Consider the following 25,673-nt stretch of genomic DNA (forward strand, 5'->3'; position numbering starts at 1 on the left):
GGTAGGCACGTTATGGGGCGATTTTAGCTGGGTTTGCTGTGTCCGCTTGATCTTTAGATTTAATATAAGTTATTCCATGTGTAAGTGTATCAAGGGAATGTGTATGGGTCTGCAATGTAACTGTTAAATAATTTAGTTAGATGTGAATGTGTTGAGGTGAAGTTCTTTAGCCAGAAATTTGCTATTTTATCTTTTCCAGGAGCTTTCCAATTGTGAGTAGAATTAATTGCTGGTGACTTCATGTTGCAAAATTAACACTTCAGGCATTTGTAGTATCATCTTGTATGTGTCTGTTTCTGCTTGTATCCACCCATGCATGCCTGTTATGTTGTACCGGGTTTGACCATATGTTACACGTTTTTGTGTTGATTACATCAAAACTTTGGCATGTGTCATGATATAAGAGGATGGTTTGAAAAGTTCTCGGAATCACCAGGAGAGGTCAGCACTGTTTCAATGAGCTGTTCACATGTTATTCATTAGACTGCTGCCCGTAAACACGTTACACGTCAGTGCTCTTGAAAGAGGGCTGTGGTGGTGAAGTGGCTCTGTTGTTGTGCCCACGAAGTGATTAGCGAATATGAGGGGGGAGTGTTAATTGAGATTCGAGCAGTTATTAAGTACTTCATAAAGACAGATACGAAAGCAAAAGACATTCATGCCAATTTGCAGAATACACTGGTGGACTCTGCTCCTTCATATTGAACTGTTGCCAAGTGGACAAATGAGTTTCAATTTAGTCAGGAGAGCTTAGATGATGAACCACACATTGGTCGGCCAAGATTTGTCACTAATCCAGAAATCATTGCAAAAGTACACAAAATGATCAAGGAGGATTGCCAATTGAAGGTGCATGAAATTGCTCGCGGTTGCTAATGTCATCTGAAAGAGTACATCACATTTTAACTGAAGATTTAGAAATGAAAAAATTATCTGCAAGGTGGGTGCTGCGACTTTATGCTTGATCAGAAACACACGAGAATGGACATATCGTAACAAGGTTTAACCCATTTTAGGAGAAACAAAGAAGAATTTTTGTGCCGGTATGTGATCACAGATGAAACTTGGGTGCACTACTATACTCCAGAGACAAAACAACAATCAAAGTAATGGAAACATGCCGATTCTCCATCAACAAAGAAAGCAAAAACAATTCCTTCGGTGGGAAAGGTCATGGTGTCAGTGTTCTGGGATGCGAAAAGGATTCGGTTTGTACATTATCTCCCCACTGAGCAAACAATTACTGGAGAATACTATGCTAACCTCCTGGAAAAATTGCAACAAAAGATATGTGAAAAAAGGCCAGGTTTAGCAAGGAAGAAAGTCATCTTCCTTCAACACAATGCACACCCGCACATGTGCCATTGACATGGCAAAATTACATGAACTAAGGTATGAATTGTTGCCACACCCAACTTATTCCACCTGATATGGCTCCGTCAGACTTCCGTCTCTTCCCAAAACTAAAAATTTTTCTTGGTGGACAAAGATTTACTTCAAATGAAGAATTGAGAGCTGGAGTTGACAACTATTTTGCAGGCCTGGAGCAAACTCATTTTCGAGATGGGATCAAGGCACTGGAACATCTTTGGAGCAAGTGCATTAATCTACAAGGAGAAAAAAAAGTTTCAGTGATGTAAGTACTTTTTTTCTATTCCGTTCCAAGAACTTTTCAAACCACCCTTGTATTTTACATTTTCACAGGTTGTGTGCCACAAGAAAACGTTACACCCATTCTCCTAATCAACAAGTTTGATGTACTGTCTTTCAATGAAAATGAAACAAGACCAATGAGACTCACTTCATCTGTTGGGGCAGTGGGTGTGTGCTGTGTCATGATTGATAGGAGTAGCCTTGCTCATAGAGTTTCAATAATGCTCACCATTTGCAGCACTGACCGTAAAACTTCGGTGGCCCACAGATTCTTTGTGGAGTGGAAGGCTTTAACCAGAGACTTCAAAGGTGCTGTGACAAGCTAGGCTACGGCATCCTGGACTTGGGCCAACTATAAAATTCCATTTGAATAGGCCTCAGAAGGCGTAATGGTATCACCGGGCCACCCTGCCATCCATAGCCAATTGGCGTAACTGGATGCAGATACAGAGGGGCATGTGGTAAGCACAACATTCTTCCAGCCGTTGTTAGTCTTTGTGACTGGAACTGCTACTTCTCAATCAAGTAGCCCCCCAAATGGCCTCAAAGGGCTGACTGCTCTCCACTTGCCAACAATGTTCAGTGATATGATGGGAACCAGTGCTACCACTGCAGCAAGCCTGTTATCCGTAAGAACTATAAGGTCCCCCTAAATGGGCCTTGTGTCCACTACACATTAGAAACTGCTACGCAGCTATCACAGGGTGCACAGAATTGTTTTTCAGAACAGGCAACTCTCCAACCAGTCTACATAACAAAAGCTGTAGGTGAACTGCAAGTGTCAGTATAAGAAAAAATGAAGTGCACAATCAGGCAAGAGTATTAAAAACCATAGTGACTAAATGCAAAAGCACTGACACCAAAGTGCCCTAATTTGAACCGTTCCTGAAATTTAAGTTATATTAACAGGGTAAGTTAAAGGTAAATGACTGTGGTGTATTTATTTCAGCAGACAAGAAACTCAAGTCAACCGAGATAGTAATTGCAATTGCATGCAAGATTGTCTCGGCAAGACTCAATATCGAGGGTGGGCATAAACTCTTAATCATGTGCTTCTATCATCCACCAGACTCACCTTCATATGCAACCGAAAACTTAAGAGGAAACCTAAATTCACTATCACATAAGTTCCTCAATCATACTTGTCATCATTGTTGGAGATAAATCATCCAACAATCAACTGGAAAATTAAAGTTTTTTAAGTAAAGGGTGTTAAAAACATACTGTAACATATTACTAAACATGTTCTCTGAGAACCACCTAGAATAGGTTATTCGAAAGTCCACTCTTGATAGAAATCTATTGGATCTACTAGCAACAAATGGACCTGATCTTTTCCCGCAGGGAAACTTATCGATGACACAGTTATTGAAACTATCATTAACATAGAGCAAATGGCAACTAAAACAAGTAGAAGAATTTATCTGTTCAACAAATTAAATAACAAGCCCGATGTTGTATCTCAATTTAGCTCTAAAGAGGGGCATGGAGAACAGAGTGCTTAGGTTTAGGTGAACAGTTGACCATGCACTAGACATATGTAATAGGAGAACAGTTCATGAAGTGAAGGACTCTCCAAGGTACATAATCAATGCAAAGAACTTCTGACGCAACAAGGGGTTACTGCATAATAGATGTAAAACAAAGCATAGAGTTACAAACAGGGAGAGGCTAAATGAAACACATCTGGTTTTAAAAGAGCAATACGTGAATTCTTAAACAGCTTCTGTAGCGGAATGCCATTGAAGGATCTCTCTCAAAACTTAAAGGAATTCTGGTCAAATGTAAAAGTAATTTTAGCTGTAGCACAGTTAAGTGTCCAGGCACTCGTGAAACAGACAGGAATTGGAACTGTTGGTAGTAAAGTAAAAGGTTTAACACTGAATTTAAGTTGAAAATGTTCCCTTAGAAATGAAAATCCAGGGACATTGCCCCATTTAAGTCTCGCACCTTTGAAAAGATAAGTGATACAGATAATAGTGTAAGAAGTGTTGAGAAACAGCTAAAACTGCTAGAACAAAGCCCATGAGCCTAATTGAATAGCGATTAGATTTGATACCAAATTTGTGGCCGAGTTTACCCCTCTTTTAACCATAAAACGCCATAGATTTTCACACAAAAAAACTATGCTCAATAGTTGGAAGACAATACAGGTCACACCTGTCTATAAGAAGAGTAGCAGAAGTGATCCAGAAAACTGCTGTCCAATATCTTTGACATCTATTTGTTGTAGAATCTTAGACCATACTCAGAGTTCAAACTTAATGAGGTACTGTGAACAGAATGACCTTCTACATACCAGTCAGTATGGGTTCTTACAACACTGATCAACTGAAACCCAACTTGCACTTTTCTCACACGACATTCTGAAAGCAATGGATTAAGGCAGTCAGATTGATCCAGTATTCTTGATTTCTGAAAAGCATTTGTCTCAGTATCACTTCTATGCCCATTATTACAAGTACAATTGTACGTGGTACATAAGTGAAATTTGTAAATGGATTAAGGAGTTCTTTGTAGGGAGGATGCAGCATGTTATCTTGGATGGAGCGTCACCAACAGATGCAGAAGTAACTTTGATTGTGGCCCACAGATGTGTGTTGAAAAACTTGTTTTTCATGTTGTATACTAATGGCATCTCAGACAATATTAATAGTAAGACCAAACTTTTCATAGCTGATGCAGTTATTGATAACACAGAATACCATCTTTAAAAAGCTGCATAAATATTGAGTCAAATCTTGATAAGATTTCATGGTGGTCCAAAGACTGACAATTTCATTTCAATGTCAAAAAATATAAAATTGTGCAGGAACCTGTCAATTCATACAAATATCTCAATGTAACATTTGTAGAGATATGAAGCAGAATAATCACAAAGGCTCAGTCATAGGTAAAGCAGGTGGAAGACTTCCATTCATTAGTAAAATGCTTGGGAAATGCAATCAGCCTAAAAAGGAGATTGCTAACAAATCACTCGTGGAACACATACTAGAATACTTCTCGCGCGTGTGGGACCCATATCAAATAGGACTAGCGAGGGATACTGAACATATATGAAGAGTGGGGTAGCACCAGGTTTGTTTGAGCCATTGTAGAGCGTCACAAGATGCTGAAAGAACTGAACGAGCAGACTCTTGAAGACAGAGCAGAGCATGACCAGCATGTGGCGTTATGTGACCTGTTCTTGCTGGCTTCCTTGTATCGCTGATGCACGATTTTGATGGGTAAACCTTGTGGCTGTTGGTTCTTTGGGCTTGCCTGGCACAACATAATTGATTGTTACTCTGGCCTCCATTGTTAGCAGCTTACTGTGCACTCCAAAACCTTTTACAAATATAAAATATACATTAATGAGACACCAGCAAAATTACAGTCTATATTTCAGTGTGTGCTATGGAAGGGCTTACTCATCTTATTAGTTTAAACAGTTCTTCTAGATACCTTTTTAAAAAAAACTTTTAAATTCTGTATTTATTATGGTCATTACCTGTTTTAATGAAGTACATTTATGAGCTACATTTTAGATGTCCTTGTGTGCACCAACTATGCACATTTGTTCATGTGTCAAAAAGGTTAATGTACTTCTATTATTAAAGGAAACCTCAACAGTGTGGTCTTTCTGCCCATGCCGCTGTTCTTCCAGTTTCCTGTTTAAGTATTCTTATTTGAGTTCAGTATCTTCAGGCACATCTTTACATAAATTTAATATGGTCATTTTGGCTATATTGTATTGTCAGTAATTTTTCTTCTGGCATTTAACAATTACGAATAATTTTTCTGCACCTGTTCTTGTGACTTATGCATTTATTGTTAATGATATTTTTTAAGGGTTTTTTACTTACCACTTGGTAAAAACCATTGAACACTTTGACTAAGAACTTTCCTTATTCATTGTGTTTACTGACTGCTAAAAGGTTGCTTCTTTACCATAAAGCAAGCTTTCACATACGTGTGAGTAGGTTGTCATATCAGAGTGTTAACACTGTAGTAATTGATAATGAATGCCATTATTGTTGTTGTTACAGGAATGGGCGATATCTAATTGAGGTCCAGCCGTTTCACTTTTACCCGTTATCCTTCTGGTTCCTTATCCTAGGGCATTCCATTACAAAATTTCAAGAACCAACTCTAGGAATATGCTAAAACCCCTCTTGATACTCTCACAGGTTTTGTGAGCACAAGAATAATTAATTGCAGTATGCACAGAACAACAAAATCTACCCTCTGCCATGTGCATCACAGAGGTTTGCAGCGTGTAGAAGTTGATGCTGAGCCTAACTGAATGCAACAGTGGCTTATAAAAAGAGCGCTGTTGTTGGATAACAGCTTAAAATTTATTATGAAAATAGCATTTAGAAAAGACAATCACATAGATTACACATTTTTAAATAAGTGTTTGAAGTACTGTGTGTCCAGAAAATCCAACAAACTGTGAAAATCATGTTCACTAACAAATAAATACGATTAATTTATTGAAAGGATGATATTTAGACAGCAAGAAATTTTGTAAATTTGTAGACGGAAGTAACAAATGAAAATTTGTACCAAGGCTGGGATTTGAACTCTGTTCTCCTGTTCACTAGGCTGATGTGCTAACCACTTTCGTGACAGCAACCCTTGGATAACCTCTTATCCAAGGGTTTCTTTCTGACTTCTCATTGCATGCAAAGACTATTAGAGGCATCAAAATTAGTGTCCAATCACTCATGGGTGAGGTAAGAACTGAAACTGAGTGAAGCAGAGCAAAAGCTGAAGTGCGTAACTTAATTCTTGTACCATTACAAATATGAGTGAAGTAGATATTAATGTCAATAGTGTTGAGAAACAGCTCAAATCATTAAAACTGAAGAAAACTTTAGGGCATGATGGAATCTCTTTCAGATTCTATACTGAATTTGCAGTCAATAAACTCCTCTCTTAACTACAATGTACTGTAGACCACTAACAACAAATCGTCCCCAGTAGCTGGAAGAAAGCACAGATCAGACCTGTCTACTAGAAGTACAGCAGAAGTGATCTAGAAAACTATTATAAAATATTCTTGCATCCATTTGTTGTAGAATCTTAGAATACATTCTAAGTTCAAACACAATGAGCTACTTTGAATAGAGTGACCTCTTCCATGCCAACCAACATGGATTCCAAAAAAATCAATAACAATTCCAAAGAAAATCAATAACTTGAAACCCAGCTTGCACTCTTCTGAAGTGACATACGGAAATGGCTTTCAGGCAGGATTAAAGTAGTCGGGTAAGCTTTCAGGCAGGATTAAAGCAGTCAGGTAAAGGTGGCATTTCTCGATTTTCAAAAGTCATTTGACTCAGTGTCGTATCTATGCTTATTATCAACAGTACTACTGCATGGGGTATCAAGTGAAATTTGAAACTGTATTGAGGATTTCTTGGTGGGGACGATACAGCATGCTAATTTGGATGGAGACAACAGAAGTTAAAGTAACTTCAGAGGACTCCAGGGAAATGGGATGTGGCCCTTGTTGTTCATGCTGTATATTGACGACAATGTGAACAATAGTAATAGTAAGCTCAGACTTTTCGCAATTGATGCAGTCTTCCATAGTGGAGTATTTTCTGAAAGAAGCTGTACAAATAATCAGTCAGATCTTGATAATATTTCAGTGTGGTGCAAGGACTGACAACTTGCTTTAAATGTTCAGATATGCAAAATTGCGCACTTCACAAAATGAAAAAAAAACATAGTATTCTATGGCTATAATATCAATGAGTCACAGCTGGAATTGTTCAATTCGTACAAATACTTGAATGTAACACTGCTGGGGATATGAAATTGAATGGTCACTTACACTGAGTCATGAGTAAACTGGTGACAGACTTCGGTATACTGGCAGGATAATGGGGAAAACAATCCTACAAAGGAAATTGCTTATAAATCACGTGTGCAGTCCATCCTAGAATACTGCTCAAATGTATGGGACCCATACTCAAATAGGACTAAAAGGCAATACTGAATGTATACAGAGAAGGTCATAACAAACGGTCACAGGTTTGTTTGACCTATAGAAGGGCATCATGGAAATGGAGAAGAAACTGAGCTGGCAGACACTTGGAGATACACAAAATAGTACCCCGAGAAATCCTACATACAAAGTTTCAAAAACAAAGCTTTAAATGATGGATCTAGGAATATACTACAACCCTAACACATTGTTCCTGTAGGGATTGTGAGGACAAGATTTTTATTAACTACAATATGGCCACAAGCATTTGAACAGTCATCTTCAGACAGTCCATATGTGAATGGAACAGGAAGAAGCCCTCAGGAAAAATTTGCATAAACAATAACGAGAAAAATAAAAAAACTGGCTTTTTTTAAAATAAAAATTTGAGATTTTCCCCAATTTCGCATAAAAATCTTACAAATTTGAAGGCAGCAGTTTACTAATATTGGTAACTGACATTTTTTGTTGAAACTAGATCCTGATTTTTGTTTCAAGGCCAAGGTACACATATAACATTAAAACGACTGTTTATTTCCAGTTTAAATACCGACGCCTGGATGCCCCATTAGTTAGTAACAGCTTTATATGCTGACCCTTTTGTAGGAAAATGTTGCATTTTGGAGACGTCTTTAGTTGGTACATTAACTGCATGTTTCCATAGTACACGAGTGTAAATATGAAAACCATCAAATACGGCACTTTCGCTTTTTGATACATGTAAATCAACATTGTGCCTCATTGTTTTACTTGTTTCAGTCACTAGGGCTACACTACAAATCAGGCTGTCATAAATTTCATTTCACAAAACAGTTAAACTAGTATTCAGCAAATACTATGATGAGTGTTCTCAGTGTTCTGTTCTGTCACCAGAAACACATTTGCGCAATATTGTGTGTCCTGTGCTGTGATTGGTTAATAAAAGCAAACCAAGCAGGTGCCATACTGATTTGGTCACTTCTTATATGCTGAAGTGTCACATTTTTAAGTTTTCATATTCATATTTAAGTCTTACGAAAATGTGCAGTCTAACTGACACACAGAAGTAAAAATCTCTCCAAAATGCAGTTTTTGGCATGGTCTGCTGCACAAAATTTTTGGGAAATGATGTTGGCAGATAAAACTGGTACCTCCATTCCAAGTTAAAACAGTTTGAAGACAGATGCTGTATTAGAGGAAAAGGAATTTTTAATAATGAAGCCAGAAAACTGCTGAAAAATGTGGGGCTCAGGACCTCATGCATAGGTGAAGGAAACAATGAAACAAATAGGGTTACAAATTAAAACTAAGCTGTCAACTGTTACGGACACAGATACATTGAAGTTTGCATTCACAGATGGTGATGATGAACTCTATTAATGATGACAAGGAAAAGAGCATGTATGTATACCTGGTATGACACGATTAAGCTGTGTAAATATTCTGAAGAGCTAGAAATCCTTTCAAAATTTAGTGACATAGCAGCTCTTCATACCAGAGGAAAATTTAGACAGTGTCAAAAGCCTTGTTGTACTGAATGCAGTTGGGCTTCCAGGTCGAAAGAGACCCAAAGTGGCAGTTTTTTCACTATTAAGCGAGTTCCATTTATCCCGACCAGCCCAGATAACACTTGTCCAGAAGCAAAACAAAAAATTTAACAAGCAAATGCTATTTGACTATCAGGGTGCCACTACTCAGTACAACTGCCTTTCTTGTACTTAACACATATTGGAAAATCCACCCTTATGGCTCATATCCACGTAATAGACCTAGGAGCCAGAGCTGTCCCATACATCCTACCACCACCTTCTCCAGTATGGTTATAAGCACCACCTTCCCATCAGAAGCAGAGCTACTTGTGAAACCAGTTAGTGATCTACAAGCTAAGCTAAGCCAAGCCTCAACCACTGTGTTGTATTCTGCATGGTAATGACAACCAACAGGCGGGCTGTCCGCTCAAATGGTCAACGACAAACTGATGCCAAGAAGCAGCTGGACTACCCAGTCACTGTGCTAGCTGTCCAACACAACATTCTTCATTTTAATGACTGTTTCTCAGCCTGTGCCATCTGGATTCTTCCTATCAACACCAGATTTTGTGAAATGCACAGGCGGGAACTTTCCCTGCAGTATAGCCTATATTCCTGTAACCCTCCTGCCCTCAACCTTTGTTAGTCACTGTCCTACACCCACCTATCCCATTCTCCTGTACCCACTCCAACACTACACAACCCTCTATCCCAGCAATGCACCCAGTCTTTTTACTTCTCTTCTTATCCACAGCCCCCCACCCAGTTTAACCAATCGACTGCACCTAGTTGCCCTACTCTCTTTCCACCTCCTTAGCCCACCATCTAGACTGCTTCTTCTATCAAGCACTACTGCTCGCAGTCTGGCCTTGGCAGCCGGATACTCTGTGTGTGTGTGTGTGTGTGTGTGTGTGTGTGTGTGTGTGTGTGTGTGTGTGTGTGTGTGTGTAATTCTAATGAAGGTCTTTTAGGCCAGAAGCTTACTTCTTTTTCAAATAGCACACTGTATTTTTTATTCAATAATCCACTTCCTCTTCACAAGACCTACTCGGAAATGAATCACAGTGTACCATTCTTGTAAACATGATGTTATTAAAAACAACATGAAACTGACTGACACTCCCCTATTAGCACATAGTGCAGGTATTCTGGCATAACAGAGAAACTACACACTGGTCATTCAGTCCACCATCTTCAATTGATAATATATACGAGAACAATGTGCACTAATAAAGATATGGTAGAAAGCTACTCGTCTATGGATAATTTAATTTAGCAGAAGGTAATTGCAATGATGTTTTCTTATTTACAATACAGGTACTTGTAGCACAGTACTGCTCCACTTTTTAAACAATATGTTGTGCACAAAAACAGCAGTCCTTGATTATAACTTGCATCACAATTACCTTTCTTCTACTGTGGTTGAAGGAGGCTTACTGCTACTCAGGCAGCGGAATTTCACAGAGTGATATCCTGACAAGAACCCACATTCTCACGTTATTGCAATTATTGGCCACCTATTGCTATAACTGGCCACCCAACTTCGCAGTAACAGTTGTGGAATCATTCAAAGTCTACATTCAGTTGTGCGCAAATAACCAGATCAAATTAGTTGGAGACATCTTTACCCTAACAAGTATAGGCTGGGAGATCTACGGATTCATTGCAGTTAGTACAGACAGACAGCCTTGTGAAGCAATTTTCGAAAACTGTCATGAGCATCTAGTTCGAGAACCCACAAGCAATGGATACAATTTAGACCTTGCAACTACAAACAGGTTTGATCTTAGTGTCAATGTTAGTACAGAGACACTATTGTTGTTGTTGTTGTCCTGAGACTGATTTGATGCAGCTCTCCATGCTACTCTATCCTGTGCAAGCTTCATCATCTCACAGTAACTACTGCAACCTACATCTTTCTGAATCTGCTTAGTGTATTCATCTCTTGGTCTCCCTCTACGATTTTTACCCTCCACACTGCCCTCCAATACTAAATTGGTGATCCCTCGATGACTCAGAACATGTCCTACCAATTGATCCCTTCTTCTAGTCAAGTTGTGCCACAAGCTCCTCTTCTCCTCAATCCTATTCAATACCTTCTCATTAGTTATGTGATCTACCCATCTAATCTCCAGCATCCTTCTGTAAGAACCACATTTCGAAAGCTTCTATTCTCTTCTTGCCCAAACTATTTATTGTCCAAACTATTTATTGTCCATGTTTCACTTCCATACATGGCTACGCTCCATACAAATACTTTCAGAAACGACTTCCTGACACTTAAATCTATACTCTATGTTAACAAATTTCTCTTCTTCAGAAACACTTTCCTTGCCATTGCCAGTCTACATTTTATATCCTCTCTACTTCGACCATCATCAGTTATTTTGCTCCCCAAATAGCAAAACTCCTTTACTACTTAAAGAGTCTCATTTCCTAATCTAATTCCCTCAGCATCACCCGACTTAATTCGAGTGCATTCCATTTTCCTCGTTTTACTTTTGTTGATGTTCAACTTATACCCTCCTTTCAAGACACTATCCATTCCGTTCAGCTGCTCTTCCAAGTCCTTTGCTGTCTCTAACAGAATTACATCACTGACAGAATTACAATGTCATCGGCGAACCTCAAAGTTTTTATTTCTTCCCCCTGGATTTTAATACCTACTCCGAACTTTTCTTTTGTTTCCTTCACTAGACACTATTATGAAAAGGAAAGATGCTACTCACCATATAGCTGAGATGCTGAGTCACAGATAGGCACAACAAAAGATTGTCAGAAATACAGCTTTTGGCCAATAAGACCTTCGTCAAAAATAGACGACTGACACATGCACGCATGCACACACACGACTGCTGTCCCAGACAACTGTAGCCATACAGGTGTGTGTGTGTGTGTGTGTGTGTGTGTTGATTAAGGGTTTACAGGCCAAAAGCTTTATTTATGACAGCCTTCTTGTTGTGCCTATCTGCGGCTTAGGATCTCCGCTATACGGGTGCAACAACTTGCCTTTTCATAATATTGTTACATTCCATCCTCAATTTTCCATTGTTTGATTAGTGATCATGAAATTGTAGTGAAATCACTAAAACCACCACAAAGGCTAGGAGAGTATTGTTTTGCTAGGAAAAACAGATAAGCAATTATCTCCCCTATTAGACAATCAGTAGACATCATTCAGTACCAAAATGATGAGCAAAGTTGAAACTGATCATATATTGTGCTTTGGAGATGTATGTGCTGGATACACGGATTACGGATGGAAAAGATCTACAGCGGTTCAATAAAAAAAGTCATAAAATGTTGTAGAAACAGAGACTGCTGCACTCTCAATATTATTATTTTTATTATTATTTAAAAAAAAAAGGTTAATGACAAGAAACAAAGGTTAGTAGAGATTCGTGCATCTATAAAAGAATCTCTGCATGAATCACACAGTTACCACTTTCATATCTTAACAAAAGATCTGGCTGAGAAAATATTGGTCCTATGTAAAATCACTAAGCAAGTCTAAGGCCTCCATCCAATCGCTCATTAACCAGACTCACCTGGCAGTAAAAGATAGCAAAAGGAAAACTAAAGCATTAAATTTTGGATTTAAGAAATCTTTCAAGCAGGAGGATCATACACGCATACTATCGTTTTACCATCCACAGACTGCCATATCAATGACACAGTAATAGATATCCCTGATATAGAGAAATAACCAAAAGAGTTTAAAATAGATAAGTCACCAGATCTGGATGGAATCCCAATTCAGTTTTACAGAGTACTTTATGGCCCTTTTACTTAGCTTGCATTTAATGCAAATCTCACGCGCAGAACGAAGTCCCAAGTGACTGCAAAAAAGTGCAGATGGCTACTATTCGTAAAAAGAGTAGAAGAACAGACGCACAAAATTATAGACCAATATCGTTAACAACTGTTTGGTACAGAATTCTTGAACACATTCTCAGTTAGAATATAATAAACTTCCTTGAGGCAGAAAAGAGTCTATCCATATATCACCACAGATTTAGAAAGCATCAATCATGTGAAACTTAGCTTGCCCTTTTCTCAGACAGTATCCTGAAAACCATGGATGAAGAGCAGCATGCAGATTCCATATTCACAGATTTTTGGAATGCATTTGACATGGTGCCCACTGCAGATTGTTAATGAAGGTCCAAGCATACAGATTAGATTAGCAGATATGTGAGTGACTTGAACACTTTTGAAGTAACAGAAACCAATGATGGCAAGTGTTCATCGGACACAAGGGTACCATCAGCAGTACTCCAGGGCAGTGAGAAGGACTGCTCTTATTATCTATATACATAAATATGTTGGACAAGGTGAAAAGCAATCTGCAACTATTTGCTGGTGACGCTATGGGGGCTGTTCAAGAAGTCTGTGCAAAAATGAAAACTATTTACATGTTTGGGGTAAACCTTTTTTTATTTTCAACATAGTCTCCTTTTAGACTTATAAATTTTGTCCAACACTGTTCTAATTTGTTGACCCCTTCTGAATAATAGTAATTGTCCAAGTCTGCAAAATTGCTCTTAGTTGCTGCAGTCACATCCTCATTTGTACAAAATCTTTGTCCCACCAGCCATTTCTTCAGATTGGGGTAGAAATAGTAGTCAGAGGGAGCCGAAACTGGAGAATAGGGGGGTGGAGGGGGGGACGTGAAACGAGTTTGAATCCTATTTCCATTAGTTTTGCAGCCACAACTGCTGAGTTATGTACTGGTGCATTGTCGTGGTGGGAAGGACTTTTTTTGCGGTATAATTGCCGGTGTTTTTCTTGCAGCTCAGTTTTCAAATGGTCCAATAATGACAATATTCACCTGTAACAGTTTTACCCTTTTCCAGATAGTCGATGAGGATTACCCCTTGCAAATCCCAAAAGACAGTTGTCATAACCTTTCCAGCTGAAGGAATGGTCTTTGCCTTTTTTGGTGCAGATTCTCCCTTGGTAACCCATCGTTTAGGTTATTGTTTGGTCTCAGGAGTATAGTAATGTATCCATGTTCCATCCACAGTGACAAATTGACATGTAAAGACCTGCAGATTCTTCCTGAACAGCTGAAAACCATCCTTGCAACACTTCACACGATTCCGTTTTTGGTCAAGCATGAGCAATCCCGGAACCCATCTTGTGGATAGCTTTCTCATGTCCAAATGTTTATGCAAAATATTATGTACCCATTCATTCAAGATGCCCACAGCACAAGCAATCTCATGCACCTTAACTCTTCTGTCATCCATCACCATATCATGATTTTATCAATGATTTCTGGACTCGTAACCTCCACAGGGTGTCCAGAACATTCAGCATCACTTATGCCCATATGGCCACTCCGAAAATTTTGAAAACACTTATAAACCGTTCTAATCAAAGGTGCAGAGTCACTGTAATGTTTATCAAGTTTCTATTTAGTCTCCTGAGGTGTTTTGCCTTTCATGAAGAAATGTTTAAGCACGAAACAAAAATTCTTTATCTTCCATTTTTTTGATGATAACACAACTTCTTTAATTCACACCAAACACAAAGAAATAGACCAATATGGCTGAAACTTTTGTGTGCGTTCTTTCCAAAGATGCCTACTAACTAAACATGACCTCGATACGTACCAGTGGTGCCATCTGTTGGACTTTGCACAGGCTTTTCCAACGCCTCTCATATGGTTTACAAGTAAGTGTTCTCTTTGAGTGACTGTAGAAGAGTATAAGACAACTTGCACAAAATTCTTGCTGGTGGGATGAATGACTACTAACTCTAAATGTAAGAAAAATGTAGGTTGCATATGAGTAGGAAAAACAAACCTGTAATGTTTGAATACAGCATGAGTAATGCAAACCTAGCGAGGTGGCGCAGTGGTTAGCACACTGGACACGCATTCGGGAGGACGACGGTTCAATCCCATCTCCGGCCATCCTGATTTAGGTTTTCCGTGATTTCCCTAAATCGCTTCAGGCAAATGCCGGGCTGGTTCCTTTGAAAGGGCACGGCCGATTTCCTTCCCCATCCTTCCCTCACCCGAGCTTGCGCTCCGTCTAATGACCTCGTTGTCGAAGAGACGTTAAACACTAATCTCCACCTCCTCCATGAGTAATGCATTGCTCGAAACAGTCAAGTCATTTAAATATCTGGGCATAACATTGCAAAGTGATATGAAACGGAATGAGCATGGAAGGACTGTAGTAGGAAAGGCAAAAGGTTGACTTCAGTGTATTGGGAGAATATTAGGAAAGTGTAGCTCATCTATGAAGAAGATCATGTACAACACACTAATGCGACCCATTCTTGTGTACTGCTCAAAAGTTTAGGATGCAGGCGAGTTTGATCAACACTCAAGTATTACAGACTTGCTTCACGAACTGAAATGGGAATCCCTGGAAGGAAGATGACAACCTTCTTGCGGAACACTATTGAGGGGAAAAAGAGAGAGCGAGAGAGAGAGAGAGAGAGAGAGAGAGAGAGAGAGAACCAGGATTTAAAGCTGACAGCAGAGTGATTCTACTGCCGCCAAAAAATTCTGCGTACGGACCATGAAGGCAAGAGAAATTAGGGTTTGTACAAAGACATGTAAACAGTCTTTTCTCACTCACTCTAATTGTGGGTGAAACAAGAAAAGAAATGTCTAACAGTTCCCTCCAACATGCACCATACTGTGGGTTGTGAAGTGTGTGTGTATATGTACATGTAAACTGTTTGGGTAACTTACATTGGCCATAGGAAAATATTTCTACCTTCTGTTCATTGGTGTACATTGTACTCACACAAAACTTCAACTGAAGATGGCCGACTAAATGACCACCACACATTTTCATTGTGTTTCTGTTTGTTGACTGTCAACTCCAACCAACTGACGAGACGTTATATTTACATGACTGGCACACTGTAATATATTTTTGACAAGTCTTGAAGTGTGTGTGTGTGTGTGTGTGTGTGTGTGTGTGTGTGTGTGTGTGTCTCCTGCTGACAAAAGCCTTAATGGCCGAAAGCTATGAATCTTTTTGTTATGCCTACCGCAACTCAGCATATCTGCTATATGGTGAGTATCAACTTTCCTTCTCTGGTATTGTTACATTCCATCCTGGATTTTCCACAATTGAAAGATATTGACACATAAGCTTTTGGCTACAGTCTTCGTTAGAAAGAGAGAAACGCACACCATTCATTCACATAAGCAAGCACACCTCAAGCATACACAACTACCAACACCGGCAGCCCAAGCCAGAATGCAACTATCACATGGGATGGATGTAGCAATATGAAAGGGGTAGGGAACGCGAAGGGACAGCAGGAAAACAGAGTGGAAAAGGAGAGGACTAGAGAAAGATGGGCAGATGCAATGGTAGAAGGCCACCCCCTGCCAATATACCCATCAATCTTTTGTCGCTCCTCTCCTTTAACACAGACTTCAGGGGACTCATGCAGACTGGACATTATTGTTCTGAGAAATATGTGCTCTGACTCACTAAGTGCCCATAAATTCATTCACAACAGACAAAATGGCCAGAACATCCAGGACTCACTTCCCTGCTACCAAAGCCTGGAGATGGAGGTGACATTCTTCTCGATTCCAGAGCACTGGGGAATTCAGAGAAATAAATTAGCAAATGTGCAACCAAGGAAGCATACAGCCCAAACAAAAAGACTTAAATATCCTATTCACCTCTACACCTACATACCTTTACTTCTACACCCATGCTTTGCAAACCACTGTGAAATGCACAGCATGAGATACTTAAATTGTACTGGTTGTTAAAAAGAGACAGGGGAAGAAAAACTAATTTTTTGGCCAATTTTGGTGCTATTTTTGCCAATTTTGGTGTTTTTAACAGCAATTTTTTTAAATTTGTATGTTGAAAATGAAGATATACTTATCAATTATATTTACTGACATCACACATCTCATTCAGTTCCATTATTTTATATAGAAACTACAAATCTGATAAAACTAACGAATTGAAGAACAAATAACTCTGTGTCCAAAAAAACACCTCATAGTGTTGTCACAATTTCAAATTTCTGCTTGGAGACAATATGCTGTCAACACTTCACTACTGTGTGCCCCATTTATTTACTATATTTACTGCCGAGCACTTACAGCAGAATAAGTTTAGATATTAAACAGGGTTAATAACAATTTTATGGAGAAGTTACTACAATTTAATTCTACTTCTTTCAGAAATATTCTTAAAAACTATAGTTCATATTGTTTACTTCAAATAGCTGTGAAATAAGTGTTTCAGCAACCACTCATAATTCTTAAATTTGAAAATATTATAACAATGATGTACGAAAAGATAGATCTCTACTTATGGTAAAGATGACACATTAAGTTGCAGACAGGCACAATTGAAAGACACTTGCACAAGATTTTGACCACAGCCTTCATCAGAAGAACAGAAATGTGCACCACTCACATAAGCATGCACGCCTCACGCACACATGACTGCCAACACCAGCTGCTCAGCCAGAACATAACTATCATGTGGGATGGAAGCAGCAATCTGAAGGGGGCAGGGAAGGGGGAGCAAGGAGTGCTGTCTGCTGGCAACAGGCAGGGTTTCTGGAGGTTGCTAAGCAGGGAGGTAGGAAAATGGAGCAAAAAAGGAGATGAGTGGGGGAAAATGTGCGAGTGCGTTGCCAGAGGGTGGCCCTGTGCTCTGGTATCAAGCAAAACAACACCTCCATCTCTAACCTTTGTAGGCAGGGAAGAGAGTGAAGGTAAGCCAGGAAAGACATGCGATTCAGATTTCACGTTAAACTGTAGGTCCCCTTTCCTAAGTAAGATTACTGGGCAGGATAAGGAAGCACAATGCACCGAAGTGGTGTCCAATTAAAACAACTTCCTGAAGGACTCCCAGCCAATCATGTCATGCAAATTTGTTTTACGGCCTCATTCCTGGCAGACCATTTGTGAAAACTGCTTCCATGGAACAATGAACAATGGTTTGATATGCTGGTTATTCTGGAACAGTGAAAAACTTTTACACCTCACCCAACATGAGATGATGCGGTCGCAACGAGGCATAGTGCTTCAACGCTGTTGCAGATATAGCTCACAGCAGAATGGTTCCACAGACTCAGTGACGTTGGTTACGTAACCCCAGTGGTCAACATTTGTAGTCCTGAGATATGTGGTTATTGCCAATCGGTGAAGTGTGCAACCATAATGTAAACATGATGATACACAAGCTTTATGAAACAATAGAAAATGTGCCCTTTCTACCCCCCACAACATGTGACTGGACTGAGGGAATTTAAGATGTCCAGTGCCTTGATGGAACTTGCCCTCAGATCCCTTAGGTGTGGCACCCACAATAAGCTTTGAAACAAATGTGGCCCACAAACCTCACCAAGTTTTTAAAACATAAACTAACATACACTATTTGAAGGTTAATTAAATATTCAGCATACGGTTAAAATCAAAACACACACACACACACACACACACACACACACACACACACACACACACACACACACACACAATTAATAGCTGAAGTTTCTTCTTCACATGCTGTGTTTTATATACTATGAATTCTTTACTCCAATCACAAAGCTAGTCTGATATCCTGAAAAGTCATATATTGTTCACAAGGCAATAGCACACAACTGCGCCAAATGCATTCTGAAAGTCAAGGAACACTGCATCAACTTGGGCACCAGTATCTAGTGCCTTCTGGGTTTCATAACTTAACAGAGCAAGCAGTCTTTCACAGCATTGTTGTTTGCTGTGTGCTACAGTTCAGTGACCCTTCCTGAAAATGGGAATGACCTGCACACTGTTTAAATCACTGTGAATGTTTTGCTTCTCCAGCCATGTAAGGTAGACTGCTGCCAGAAGAAATGCATATTTTCATACACTTTACAAAAAATCTTACAGGTATTCCATCAGGTTCAGAAACATTTCCTCTCTCAAGTGATTTTATTTGATTTTCCATCCTGCACACACTTATTTCCATCTTGTTTTGGTTTTAATGTGACAATCAAAAGACGGAACTGCAGTATGATCTTTCTCAGTGAAACTGCTTTTGCCTTCTCTCTGTCATCCTCCATTTCGATGCCATTACAACCACTGAGTCCTGGACATTTGACTTTGTTCCCTTTACTGATTTACTGTAAGTGAGACACCTGTTGGGGGGGGGAGAGGGGGAGAGGGAGAGAGGGGGAGAGGGAGAGAGGGGGAGAGGGAGAGAGGGGGAGAGGGAGAGAGGGGGGAGAGGGAGAGAGGGGGAGAGGGAGAGAGGGGGAGAGGGAGAGAGGGGGAGAGGGGGAGAGGGAGAGGGGGAGGGGGAGAGGGGGAGGGGGAGAGGGAGAGAGGGAGAGAGGGAGAGAGGGGGAGAGGGAGAGAGGGGGAGAGGGAGAGAGGGGGAGAGGGAGAGAGGGGGAGAGGGAGAGAGGGGGAGAGGGAGAGAGGGAGAGAGGGAGAGGGGGACAGAGGGAGGAGGGGGAGAGGGGGAGGAGGAGGGGGAGGAGGAGGGGGAGGAGGAGGGGGACAGAGGGAGAGGGAAAGGGAGAGGGAGAGGGAGGGAAGGGGGGGAGGGAGGGAGGCAGGGAGGGGGGAGGGGGGAGGGAGGGGGGAGGGAGGGGGTGAGGGAGGGGTGAGGGGGGAGGGAGGGGGAGGGGGGAGAAATGAGGTGGAAACCCACCATAAAGTATAGATCTATAGCTCTATTATTTCCATATCTCTGGAGCAACGAAGTGGAAGTAGGAAGCAAAGAATTTGTGTGAGAATTAACTGTGGAAGAGCTAGCTGTTTAAACAATCTCACTCTTTTCACAATAACGGCATCAAGAAGCGCGGTGCATTTCTGAGACAGAATAGTTTGTAAGGAAGTGATGTATACCTATGCTGTAAAAGCACATTAAGAAATTAACATCAAAAGTTTTGTTTATGTGTGATCAATGGTTAAACATGGATGTGCTTAAAAATGATACCTTATGATAGGGTGTCAAGTGACATAATTTGCTGGAAGCTGTAATGTTGTTTTTCCTAATTTTTACATTGATTTTAACACAACAAGTCATATTCAGGAACAATGGAATGAAAATAAATAAAATTACCTTAATCAACCCAAGGTAGGCTAGGAGTGAGTTGTTTACAATAGAAATATTTTCCACTGTATTTGCCCAATCAAATAATTCTTTGTACAACGTATTGCAACATGACAGTACTGAACTGTTTGCAGTTTCAGAATTGCTTGTGCTTAGTGACGAGACTGCCATCAAAAGGGGCATGAACTTCTCCAAAAAACTTTTCTTTTGGGTGCCGCTGAAACAAATTTGGTAATTCAACATAAAGATCAGAGAAATGAAGCGACTCGAATGCCAGGTGGAATGTACAGTGTGAGTCAGAAAGGACTTTACAACTTTGGAATGACACAGAAATTTATTAAGATAACGTACAGAATTGGTAAGTGTGTCATTTTGTAGCACACAATGTAATGTTTCACATGAAAGTGCCAAGTGACATTTTGGTTCAATGTGACTACCGTTTGCTACGCAGCAAACATCCCACTGGTAATCACTTTCTTCCCACACTCATTACAGCAAATCAGGCTTAATTGTGGAACAGCAGCATAGATTCCATTTTTCATGTTGACTAAATTATTGGTAGGGGAAGAACATACACAAGATCGCTAATAAAACCCCAGAGAAAGAAATCCATTGATGTCAAGTCTGGGTATATGAAATGGTCATGGCAATTGCCTTTCACGGTCAATCCACTGACCTGGGAAGTGATTATTAAGAGAACCACAAACTTTCATGAGGAATTTAGGGGATGCATTGTCTAGCTGAAAGTAAACTGTCTAATCTCTGTCACCTTTCTTGATCTGCAGGATTCAAAAGTTTTCAAGCATATCCAGATATACAATACCAGTGACAGTTTTCTCCATGAAAAAGAATGGGTCATTCACTTAATTTGCTAAGGGCACCAAACACATTAACTTTGGGGCTGTCGCGAACGTGTTCCAGGGTTACATGTGGATTTTCCCTGCCTCCCATTCTGCAGTTGTGGGTGTTCACCGTGCCACTGATACGAAATGTTGACTCATCACTGAAGACTGTTGTGTTCAGGAATGTCTCTTGTCCTCTATCTCACACAACATTTCTGCACAGAATTCCCCAAGAGCATTCTTATCTGCATCACAGAGTAATCTTACCTACATCTCTATTGTGCTGTTCCATTGTGAATCTGTATGGTTTTAAGTGTAAAAGTCTACACTACTGACCACAAAGCATTTTATGGAATGTTGGTCTCATGACACACACACACACACACACACACACACACACACACACACACACACACACACACAATTTATCAAGTCACCCTGAACAACCCATCTCAATGAAGTTCTTGTGCCTGGAGCAAATTGTAGGCCTGCTTGGGTGTTCTTTGGAGTATTCGGTACAAAATTTATGCTGAACAGTTGCAGAATTTGTTTAATGAAACAAAAACACACAGCTAGCATGCTCCGCAACAATGAAACTAGAAATTTTAACTGTGCACTATGCTGGCATTCCCGGTGGCAGAATGGGGCACTGACGCACGACATGAATCAAACATGTTATGTATGCTACAAGATGACATCTACTGATTCTGTAACTTGTCACAATAAATTTCTACATCATTCCAAAGTTGTAAAGTCCTTTTTTGGCTCACCCTATATAATTAAATAAATACATGTGTGAAAGACAGTCTGTGATCATTTTTGTGGAGGGAAGTAATATTTTGTTCCGTAAAACTATTTTTTAAAATATGGTCATTACTGCACATAAGCATAATACTAACATAATTAAATAATACACTCCTGGAAATTGAAATAAGAACACCGTGAATTCATTGTCCCAAGAAGAGGAAATTTTATTGACACATTCGTGGGGTCAGATACATCACATGATCACACTGACAGAACCACAGACACATAGACACAGGCAACAGAGCATGCACAATGTCGGCACTAGTACAGTGTATATCCACCTTTCGCAGCAATGCAGGCTGCTATTCTCCCATGGAGACGATCGTAGAGATGCTGGATGTAGTCCTGTGGAACGGCTTGCCATGCCATTTCCACCTGGCGCCTCAGTTGGACCAGTGTACGTGCTGGACGTGCAGACCGCGTGAGACGACGCTTCATCCAGTCCCAAACATGCTCAATGGGGGACAGATCCGGAGATCTTGCTGGCCAGGGTAGTTGACTTACACCTTCTAGAGCACATTGGGTGGCACGGGATACATGCGGACGTGCATTGTCCTGTTGGAACAGCAAGTTCCCTTGCCGGTCTAGGAATGGTAGAATGATGGGTTCGATGACGGTTTGGATGTACCGTGCACTATTCAGTGTCCCCTCGACGATCACCAGAGGTGTACGGCCAGTGTAGGAGATCGCTCCCCACACCATAATGCCGGGTGTTGGCCCTGTGTGCCTCGGTCGTATGCAGTCCTGATTGTGGCGCTCACCTGCACGGCGCCAAACACGCATACGACCATCATTGGCACCAAGGCAGAAGCGACTCTAATCGCTGAAGACGACACGTCTCCATTCGTCCCTCCATTCACGCCTGTCGCGACACCACTGGAGGCGGGCTGCATGATGTTGGGGCGTGAGCGGAAGACAGCCTAACGGTGTGCGGGACCGTAGCCCAGCTTCATGGAGACGGTTGCGAATGGTCCTCGCCGATACCCCAGGAGCAACAGTGTCCCTAATTTGCTGGGCAGTGGCGGTGCGGTCCCCTACGGCACTGCGTAGGATCCTACGGTCTTGGCGTGCATCCGTGCGTCACTGCGTTCCGGTCCCAGGTCGACGAGCACGTGCATCTTCCGCCGACCACTGGCGACAACATCGATGTACTGTGGAGACCTCACGCCCCACGTGTTGAGCAATTCGGCGGTACGTCCACCCGGCCTCCCGCATGCCCACTATACGCCCTCGCTCAAAGTCCGTCAACTGCACATAAGGTTCACGTCCACGATGTCGCGGCATGCTACCAGTGTTAAAGACTGCGATGGAGCTCCGTGTGCCACGGCAAACTGGCTGACACTGACGGCGGCGGTGCACAAATGCTGCGCAGCTAGCGCCATTCGACGGCCAACACCGCGGTTCCTGGTGTGTCCGCTGTGCCGTGCGTGTGATCATTGCTTGTACAGCCCTCTCGCAGTGTCCGGAGCAAGTATGGTGGGTCTGACACACCGGTGTCAATGTGTTATTTTTTCCATTTCCAGGAGTGTATTTTCATAGTTGAGTTTGTTTCATTTTTCTACATAGTTGATAGCGAAATCACTGGTGGTACACCTTTTCTTTTATCAAAGTTAGAAAGAGATCACAGAGGCAACTCTAATAACTAAGTAAACCTATTAACCACCACACCTTGATTTGAAACTTTCCGAGTTTAGCTGATCTGAGAGATTACGGGATTGGTGATAGTTATCTACAGAGTTATGCACAGGCTAATGAAGAATTCGGAAGTTACACCTCTATTAAATAATGCCAAAAATTCAAAGATCTTATTCATAATATCTACACTGAAAGTTACAAGATTTTTTTTAATAGATTAAATGCTCCAAATATGTGTCTTTCACCAACAGACATTCTCTGGCACAGCTTAGCTTATGGTTTGTGTTGAAGAGGTATACAATGTTATCAGATAATCCCACTCTACCTTTGTTTCAGCAATAATTATTTCTGCATGTCCACTTCCTATGCTCGCAAAATTTTCTGCCGTGGGTGAATTCAAAAATGTTTTTAGGTTCACCTGCAAAACAGGAGTGTGTTCATAATATAAGAACAGCAAATCTGTGTGTAAGGGAGGGGAAGATAGGGAGGAGGTAGGGAGAGGGAGAGATGGGGAGGGCGGGGGCGGTGGTAGAGATGTAAGCTGGGGTGGGGGGGGAGAGAGAGAGGCAGAGTGGTGGTAGAGGTGGGGGGGGGAGAGAGAGGCAGAGTGGTGGTAGAGGTGGGGGGGGGGGGGGGGGGAGAGAGAGACAGAAGCGAGGTGGAACGGTGTGGGGGGAAGACAGAGGCGAGGCGGAGCGGTGTTGGGGGAAGACAGAGGAGAGCGAAGAGGTGGGAGGGATGGGGGCCGAGCGATAGAGGGGGGCATGGAGGGTATTAGTGGAGGGGGACGGTGAGGTGGATGGATGTATGAGAGAGGGAGTGTGTATGAGAGGGGGAAGGAAAGGGGGAGGGGAGAGAGAAATGGATGGGGACATGATGGAGGGGGGGGAGGGAGGGAGGGAGGGAGGGAGGGAGGGAGGGAGAGAGGGAGAGAGAGAGAGAGAGAGAGAGAGAGAGAGAGAAGGGACAAGTAAACAAATTTTGATCACATTAGTACTTCATGTTGCTCAGGTCTGTTTGGCAGTGAAAGTTACATTAAAAGCTAGTGCATCTCTTTTCATGAGAATGTTCCATGTTAGAATTAAATTAATGAAGTTAGATTTAAAAGTGTCAAACTTGGATAATTAGCTGTCCCACATGTCAATTGAGATCATAACATGCCTGCATAAGTAGGTTCCTCAGTTTTTGTAGATAATGTAAAGCCGTGCAATTTAAACTGATCAAAAAATTGTAAGAGTAATAAGACTGGACATGCATACATACTGTTATATTTCTACAGACAATTACCTGCACATCATCTTTAACTTGAGTAACTGGTTTATTATCTGTTATTTGGATATGTACAACTTCCTCTAGTCCTTCTGTTACACTATTTTCTTCTTCACTTTCACTCTCACTTTCACTGTCTTCTTTATCTTCATCATCTTCCTCCTCTTCATCTTCATCTTCACTGCAAAGAACATTGGAAGAACATACACAATATTTATTGAAACCGTTTAGATATTAGCAGGAAAAATTCGCATATCTGTTGGAAGATGGTCCACATGAAACAAGATATCAGCATTGAAAAGCAGCTATGAACTGCAAGCAACTATATCAGTACTCTTTAAGAGTATTGTGTGTGTGTGTGTGTGTGTGTGTGTGTGTGTGTGTGTGTAAAGAAAGGGGAATTTAGAAATGAATCAATCCAAAAATTAATCAATTTACTGCTCACCAAATTTAGTTAAACTTACACATAAAACAAGTGACAAGGGACTGAAAGAAGAGATACACTGGGAAATTTAAGGATATAAGATGAGATAAGAAAAGAAGTTAGTGGATGCATTAGAGAAATAACAAAATTGATAAGTGTAAATAAGAAGTAAGTACTGTTTGGGGAAAAAAACTTAAGGTGTTACAAAAAAAACACTGTGACAACACATCAGAAAATACCAAGGCCGTATACTCAAAGGAATAAAAGCAATTGAGAATTTTCAACGATTTATAAATAATAGATTTGTACATGGTTTCTCCTCAACAGCATATCTATTATGACAATAGATGGTAACACAATGGCTGTGTTGACTCTGATATTTAATAAAAACAATATGCAAAATTATTACATTATTTGTCCTTTAACGTGCTTCTACCTTGTTTCATCTCTTTATTATGCTTTTTTTCTATCTTGATTTATATTACTGTCTGCCAAGATTTT

At 40.7% G+C, this 25,673-nt stretch overlaps 1 protein-coding gene across 3 annotated transcripts in view; it reads right to left on the bottom strand.

The window, feature by feature from the left end:
• LOC126343865 (ran GTPase-activating protein 1) overlaps nt 1-25,673 on the bottom strand; it is a 103,120-nt gene that overhangs the window by 9,158 nt on the left and 68,289 nt on the right. For 2 of the 3 annotated variants that reach the window (XM_050001976.1, XM_050001974.1), the window contains 2 exons: nt 24,767-24,929; nt 23,805-23,897 (listed from right to left, as the gene is read on the bottom strand). In XM_050001976.1, the coding sequence (XP_049857933.1) occupies nt 23,805-23,897; nt 24,767-24,929 (256 nt within the window). Of the gene's footprint in view, nt 1-20,204; nt 20,413-23,804; nt 23,898-24,766; nt 24,930-25,673 lie in introns of those variants that run through there. The other variant, XM_050001975.1, reaches the window with a different exon arrangement.

This window comes from Schistocerca gregaria, chromosome 1 (genome assembly GCF_023897955.1).
Source record: "Schistocerca gregaria isolate iqSchGreg1 chromosome 1, iqSchGreg1.2, whole genome shotgun sequence".
NCBI classification, from domain to species: domain Eukaryota; kingdom Metazoa; phylum Arthropoda; class Insecta; order Orthoptera; family Acrididae; genus Schistocerca; species Schistocerca gregaria.